The sequence below is a fragment of the Cynara cardunculus genome, assembly GCF_001531365.2.
Source record: "Cynara cardunculus var. scolymus isolate 2C chromosome LG 10, CcrdV1, whole genome shotgun sequence".
Taxonomy (NCBI): domain Eukaryota; kingdom Viridiplantae; phylum Streptophyta; class Magnoliopsida; order Asterales; family Asteraceae; genus Cynara; species Cynara cardunculus.
The window spans coordinates 1,600,146-1,608,742 of NC_037537.1; the positions used below are offsets into that span (position 1 = coordinate 1,600,146).

The 8,597-nt window shown below is 30.6% G+C and overlaps 1 protein-coding gene across 1 annotated transcript; it reads left to right on the top strand.

Moving 5' to 3' along the window:
- Positions 1-1,941: 1,941 nt before the first annotated feature.
- Positions 1,942-4,061, top strand: LOC112519897. The gene is made up of 2 exons (XM_025128211.1): positions 1,942-2,402; positions 3,782-4,061. Exons 1-2 carry the CDS (start codon positions 1,955-1,957, stop codon positions 3,838-3,840), a joined length of 507 nt encoding a protein of 168 aa, XP_024983979.1. The 5' UTR covers positions 1,942-1,954; the 3' UTR covers positions 3,841-4,061.
- The last annotated feature ends 4,536 nt before the right edge of the window (positions 4,062-8,597 follow it).

Sequence of the window (8,597 nt, forward strand, 5' to 3'; positions counted from 1 at the left end):
CCTAGACTAGTTGTATTAACTCGAGGGACGATTTTAGACTCCGAAACACGAAATAAAGACCAATCGTGTAATTGATGAACTTTAGGGGCAAAAAAAGCGGGCAAAACACTAGGATGAACAATGTAATTCACAATGGTTACTTTTAAGGCTTTGTAAAACATATTAATAAATTAAAGAAAATTGGTAAATGACCAAAATGAACTTCACGAGGAGCAGATGATGCCACTTAACGGATGTTTAGACTAAGACAAAATTGATTTTATAGCACACTTAAAATATTTAAGCGTCCTAATAGAATACTTTATAGGACCAAACCTAAGAGAATCTTATCTAAAAATGTTACAACATGTTTATAAGATGTTTTAGCAAATTTTAGAACGTTTTCTAAAATAAAATATCGTATCAACTTTTTTATACGAGATTATTTAAGTGTCCTATAAAAGATGGGTTTATTGGACACTTTCCAAGAAAATCCTATAAAAGTAGCTAATATGACATTTTAATTTAAAAGCATATTAAAAAGCTTGTTAAAACGCCTAAATGAATTCTATAAACCTATTAGAATGCTTTTAGATAAGACGCTTTACAGTTTGATCCTATAAACTTATACTTTATAAAGTATTCTATATCTAAGCATCCTATAAAACCAGTTTCGTTGTAATAACAACCACCACGAAATGCAAACCATTTATCGTTGTGGTTACTAAAATCAAGTGACAGAAAACCGATATTTTGGTAAAACACATGGAAGATTTTTGTGATTTGCTTTATATCTAATTTTGTGCATTGAATTACAAAAAATAGCAATACACTTTATAATTGTATCTAAAAATACAAAAGTTAGAAGTTAGTTAACAAAAAGTAAGTTACTATTGTACACAAATTTCCCTTTTTTAAGACAACATGACATAAAAAGTGTCGATAATAATTATTCGTTATTAAAATATATGTGCGTACTAGATTATATTAGCCTTAAGCTACACACAATTCCCCCCCCCCCCCCCCCCCCCCTGTCTTTATCTTTGTCCCCATTCAATTTTCTGTTTTCATATTATTCTTACCAACTTCACACCAAAATGACAAAAATACCCTTTGTTTTCCTTCTTAATTAAACTTCTACAATTATGATTCAACCTATTAAGCTCTTTGTCATAAGGGAATGCATCAAAAGTTAAGTAATAACGGGTTAACTTGTTTGTTTACCTTTTAATAGTTCTATTAAGAGGCAATCTCTGAATCGTTAAGAGGTGAATCTTGTTTGACAAAAAAGGTCTGTCTCTTAATGGTTCTAAAACCTTCTAAATGATTTTGTATCATGAATCTCCCTTAACCATTAAGAGCCCTAATTTCATTGTACACAATTACCAAACAATTATATTTCATTTTGTATTATATCATGAGACCCTCTTAATCATTCTGATCACTTAATTATTCTGCATCAAACCATTCAACAATTGTCAAACAACCTCTAAATCATAGAAATACTAGTTTTGATTCTTCTTATATCTTGCTATGTATTTTACGGCATGCTTGAATTTTGGTCCTCACAGATCACATGAATCAGAACTGCCAATCGATCTTTTTTGTTTTTCTTTTAGCTATATATAATTAAGTTTAACTGAACAAAGTCTTATATTTTTTTTAACAATATGTTTTTTTATGTTTCTTATTGTTATTTAACTTGATGTAGAGTAAATAAGTATGTAATTGTGCATCCAATTCATATAGCAAAAAGTTAGATGGAATATGAGATCCCAAATCATATTGAAAACAATGTTGAAATCTTCAAATCCTATAGAGGGTATTTTTGGAAGAAACAAGTTTAAGGAATCATCTTTGAAAGTGAGGACCCTACCCCCATGAGACCCTTGACCCTCTCAAACTGTTCTTTGTTGGTCTTCTCTTTTCAAAATAAAAACATCAAAAACTTCACCAAAGAAACTTAAAACAAACAATGGCAGCAACACCCCACCATTACAATCTGCCTATAGATACACTCATTGTATCTATCTTCATTTTTCTTCCATTTGTACCCCTTACAACCTGTAACTCAATCCATGATCTCCTGAAGAGTAGGGGCTTACCAGCAGGGCTCTTCCCGCAAAACGTTAAGTCATATGATCTTGACCAAAATGACTGTCTACAAGTTTACTTGGAGGAGCCATGTGTGGCCAAGTTTGAGACGAGGGTTTTCTTTGAGAGTGTAGTCAGGGCTAACCTGAGCTATGGTGGACTCATTGGTTTGGAGGGTCTGTCTCAAGAAGAGCTGTTTCTTTGGTTGCCTGTGAAGGGTATTAAAGTCATTGATCCATCATCTGGATTGATCTTGTTTGATATTGGTTTGGCTTTTAAACAGCTCTCTCTTTCTCTTTTCGAAGAACCACCTGTTTGTGTTCCCAAAGGTACTCCACTACTCTCTTCAGTCAATCACACACACACAAGTAGGATCGATGGTCACAAGTATCTTTTTCTTCGTTTTAACTTCGTTATATATATATATATACATATATATATATATATATCATCGACATGAGATCATATGAGAATAAGAGATATGGTAAGAACACGAGAACAAAACATCACCTTAATTGACCTATTTCTATCATTGAAACTTTAACCAAATTCATATATGTGAAATTGATTTTAGGTATGTTAAATGTTTGTGAATGAGGGTGAAAGTGAAAATAAAAAACCAACTCATCCAACGGTTGATAATTATTCACACAATTCTTATTATAACTTTTATTCTTACAAAACCAAATGCTCCATATATATATATATATAGAGAGAGAGAGAGAGAACATGAGAACAACCATTTACACTATGGGTAACACAAGGTCATGTAGGCAACATGGCCGGTAAAAATCGTTTGAATTACATATGACTTTACACGTGATTTTAGTGTAAATTTATATGTAATTCCACTATTTTTTTATTATGTTATTTGGTTGCTATTTAACTTAACTTTATATATAAATATATATATATATATATATATATATATATATATATATATATATATATAATATTGGAGCTATTGATTGGAATCTTTCACTGGGTTTCCTTTTAAATGGTTAATAGGTTTGTTTTTATTTTGAAGAGTTGATATCCACTTTCACCTTTTACTTTTATCCACTCATAGAGGAGCATTATTGTTGAAGTCGAATTATAGATATTTTAGTTAGAATTCTAAAAGTAAGTGCCGGTTAATTTTCTGTACTCTATTCTTTATATTTTGCATTCTTGTTGATTTTACGGGAAAAAAAAAAAAAACTAGATTTTACTAAACCTGGTGATATGCTTTCAACTATTCTAAACGTAGGATTTGATGGAAAGCTAATCAAACTGTTTGAATTTATCGGGTTCAAATGATGAAAGCAGGTGGATTACTCGATTGTGTATCCAATGTGGGATACATCACCCACTAGAAAACGGTCAACTTTGTTAATTACCTTGATTTTTCATTATTCACCACATACTATATGAATAATTGCAAATACCACGTCTGTTTATCGGATGGATAACGAGAAAATAAAATGAAAACGATTATGTTTCTTTTTTAACAAATTAAACGAACTTTTTCATCTATTACACTGTCAAGTAATTCAACCTGTCACTAAATTTACATTTTGTAACAAAATCACTGTCATATTTGGGATTTTGGTTGGATTTCACTAAAGTTTTTGTTAGGAAACCAAACATGGTGTCAATGTTTCCACTTTTTCTGAAACTGATTTCTTTTTTTTTTTTAATTTTTTGAAATATTACCATTGAGATGCAGATGTCCAATTGGAGGCTTATGGAAGGAAGGAGTTGGGATTTCAAAATCTGCGAAGATGAAAAGAAAAGGAAACCAGAAGGAATGGTGGACCTATTCTTCTTGATTTTTTGATTTGGTTCTCTGTTTTTTATGTTTTCAGTTTTTGTTTTCATTAATTTTCTTCTTGTTGTTTTGATTCCACCAACACTTGGTTGTTGTTTGAGGCTGAGAAAATGGAAACGGAAGATGTTGTTTGAATACAAATAATTCCTTTGGGTTTTAGGTTTAGATTAATGTGTCATTAAGCTACTTCTTCAAGTCATATAGTTGTTCAAGTTCCAGATAAGCTAGTGAAAACTAACTGATATGCTTGATGACGACATAAAATTATTTAAATAACAAGGTTTTTAGTCGTTTATGTAAATTATAAGGGCGTCATTGGAAAAAAGTTAAAAGATTTGTTCATGGAGTTTATTGAAACCTTATATGAAATATCTTTATCAATAAGCTTGTTTATTGCTTATGAAACGATTTTTTTTAGTACGTTCAAAACATAAGATAACTTGTAGTTGTGGAGCAAGGCCAAACAGAACACCCAATGACGACACCTGAACCACCTAGATGCTTAAAGTGCAACCAAATAAATGAATCTAGTTTTACCAAATAGCAATTAGTGCACAAATCAATGATTGATCAAATAACATAGTAACGGTTTGTGTTCCAAACTAGTACGTAATCAACATTTGCAATATGTGGCGAGCGACAAATAAACCAATATAAAGTAAGTATAGAGAAGAGAGAGCACCGAGATTTACATGGAAAACCTAAAACTAGCAAAAAAAAAAAACATGCGCAAAGGTGCTCAAAGGATCCACTGTATATATTATGTTTTTGGTACTAGATTGAAGGAGCATTTTAAAGCCCTGTAAATACATTAAATACTGTCACTGCTGAAAGCCAACTTCAAACACGAGTTCCAAGTCACCTAAGAGCTCGCCAGTTCTTTCAAACCATTACGAATGCGACTTCCAAATTTACTTAGTCAAGTAATCTAACATAAACCAACTTTGTGGCATCACGTCACATCTCACGTCCAAACTCGTGATCAGTGTATCGACTTATCCCATGTTCACGCCACTTCCCTTAACAACTTTAACAAGTCGCCTATGAATCATTCACCTTGTATGGGAATAAGGCATTCATCAAATCTCTACCTTGACTTAAACTATAAATAATCTCCACGAGAAAGATGGTCCATGAATTGGGTTTAGCACATCTTAATGGTCAAGATGGGCCTTGGGCCTCGGGTAGATGGAAGTCGCATGTTCCAAGCAATTCATTGTGAGGAAATTCTTAAGCTTCAAGATGAACGATACAAAATCGGTCATGAAGCAAGTAGAAGAACTACAAGTCTTGGTCCATGAATTGGAAGTTTAAGGAATAGGTATAAGATCAAATTTCTTTGTTGGTTCCATTATTGACAAATAACCTCCATTTTGGAAGAATTTTAAACTATATCTTAAACATTCAACCGAGGATATGAGTTTTGGGCAACTGATACTCAAGCTTCGGGTCGAGGAGGATAACTATTTAACGATGCAAACATGATTACCGGTAAGACAAAATTTCAAAAGGGAACAGGGAAAGTTGTGGGTGTCAAGCATCATTCCAGTGCTTTAAATCCTTCATCCACACAAAGAAATCCCTTCAAGAAATGTGTCTCAAGCTGCTAGGTATGCGGAAAACCAGGCCATCAAGCAAAGGATTCCCGCCATAGGAGGGATCACGGTGGTGCCGAAAGAGGAAGCCCTAATGGAGAAGGTGTTGATGTAAACCCACACCAAGCAGTGTTGTCCATTCTCCAAATCAATTCATTGGTGTAATTAAGTCTTTGATGGTCACCAAGGTGACCGATTGGTGGGTTGATACTGGTGCCACGAAGCACATTTGGAAAAGGCTACCTAGATGAGGGGCTCTTTAAGCTAAGTGTTGTACCAAACAATGACAATGTAAATATTGTAAATAGCAATAAAACTGCAGACTTAAGATTTGATTTCGTGTTCATGTTTGACTCTTCTTTATGACATTCTCCTCTAGGACATGTAAACTTCCAATCCTTACAAAGGATGATGAAACTTCGATTATTACCTAAGTGTTCAATGGAAATTAAGACTAAATGTGAAGTGTGTATTGGATCTAAGTACACAAGCCATCGTCATAAATCTGTAGAAAAATACAACCAAGTGCTTGGATTAATCCACAACGATTTATGTGACTACAAAGCCACAGCCACACATGGAAGAAAGAATTATTTTGTATCATTCATAGAAGATTAGATTAAATTTTGATATGTGTGCAAATCACCTTCATCCGTCGATTTCATTAAAAATATTCATGAAATTATTTAATCTTGTGACATTGTTTCATATAATACTTTTTTTTGATGAAGTTGTTTCATATATGGTTATGAAATTATTTCATATAATACTATAATTAAATTTTAATGAAACTGTTTCATGTATTTCTCTAAAATTAAAATAATGAAGATGATAATATCCATGATTAACACCCTCCACAATTAAAATGATTAATCAACCTCTCATAATTACAAAAAAAATGAACAAAATRAAAAATTATGATTGGTTGAATGAGATTTGTACGGTTTGTACAAATTGGGTGGTTTGCATTTGATCGCTCATCTCTCTCTCTCTCTCCATATATATATATATATATATATATATATATATATATATAGAGAGAGAGAGAGAGAGAGGGGAGCGATCAAATGCAAACCACTCAATTTGTACAAACTGCAAACAATTTTCATCCATCGATTTCATTGTTTGATCTTATGAAAAATTTTCATTAAATTGTTTAATCTTGTGAAGTTGTTTCATATAATACTTTTTTTTGATGAAGTTGTTTCATATATGGTTATGAAATTGTTTCATATAATACTTAATGAAATTTAATTGAAACTGTTTCATGTATATTTCTCTAAAATTAAAATAATGAAGATGATAATATCTATGATTAACACACTCCTCAATAAAAATGATTAATAAATCTCTCATAATTACAAAAAAAATGAACAAAATGAAAAATTATGATTGGTTGAATGAGGCTTGTACGGTTTGTACAAATAACGTGGTTTGCAAAGTAAACCTCCTATATATATAGGGTTGGGGTCACATGAGACCAAAGGTTTTTCGTGAGACTCGTAAGACCAATTTATGTTCATTGATCAACTTTATAAGCTAATGAACTAATGATCTAAAGTTGCACGGTGGCAATTTTGTGATTATTGACAAGTCTCGTGACAATATTGTGATTATGAATGTTGAGATTATAGATCTAATCCAAGAGTTGATAATTGGTCTTACGGGTCTCACGAAAAACCTTTGGTTTCACATTATTCCAAGTCTATATATATATATATATATATATATACATATATATATATATATAGAGAGAGAGAGAGAGAGAGAGAGAAAGATGAGGGATCAATTGCAAACCACCCTCATTTGTGAAAACCTTACAAACCAATCTCATTCATCCATTTTCTTCATTAATGGTCAATATTAAATGAGTAAATATTAGGAAATAAAAAAGTAAAAGTTCAATTTTTAATTAAAAAAAGGGTAAATTTGTCAAATCCCCAACAATGAATTAGGTATATCCTAATAACTACTGTTAATTATGGGAATATATTAATGGAAACATTTCTTATGGAATGAGGTAAATCTTTTTTCTTAATATAATTTTTTTACCATTAATATTTTTTATTATTTTATTAAATTATACTTATTAAAGTATGAATTGTAAAAGCAACAGAATATGAAATCTGTGTTCATTTCATTGAAAATATATATGTATTTTGAGTAATGAAACGAATGTCATGTTCAATAGTGACCATGAACACAATTTCACTGATAAATTTAATTTATTAATATTTCAGAACGTTTTATGCATGAAAAACGTTCATTAAATTAAAAAATATTCAGTTTTCAAAATGTTTTATTAAATTTTTAAAAATGTTTCATTCTTTATATGTTTTATCGTTTATTAGGATTTCTCTTGTTTTAAAATTATTTTGATTAGAAATTATTAATAGTCCAATATTAATTCAATAACCGTTAATGAAACAGTTTGCAATTATCGTTCAACACTACATGACATTCGGTCCGTCTTTCATTGTAGGTGACAAAGAGTCATGTGAGTTCGTTCTATAAAGGATGAAACAGTTTCATTTTTTGTACCTACAATGAATTAGGTATATCCTAATAAATTATGAAACATAAAACATATTATAATCAACAAAAAATAATGAAACATTTTGAATACTAAAACAAAGATTTTGTTTCATTGAATCAAGAAATGAAACTGTTTCATTATTTTTTGTTTCAATACTAAGTTAATAACCGTTAATGAAACTATTTCATTAAATCAAGAAATAAAATTGTTTCAAGAAATGAAACGAACACAGATTTCATATTCTACTGCTTTTACAATTCATATTTTAATAAGTATAATTTAATAAAGTAATAAAAAAATTAATGGTAAAAAAATTATATTAAGAAAAAAGATTTACCTCCTTCCATATGAAACGTTTCCATTAATACATTTCCATAATTAACATTAGTTATTACCTTTCAATATTAATCAATATACAATCAAATGACCATTATACCCTTATTTATTAAAATCAAATAAAAAAACGAAATTTTCCTATTGGTCGAAAGTGGTTTGCATAATTTTCATGAATTGAGCGGTTTGCAACGTAACCCGCCTCTCTCTCTCTAAGTATATATATATATATATATATATATATATATAT

Coding starts and splice junctions, on each gene's coding strand:
- LOC112519897 (XM_025128211.1), top strand. CDS start 1,955: ATGGCAGCAACACCCCACCATTACAATCTGCCTATAGATACACTCATT. Junction 2,403..3,781: donor ACCTGTTTGTGTTCCCAAAG/GTACTCCACTAC, acceptor ATTGAGATGCAG/ATGTCCAATTGGAGGCTTAT.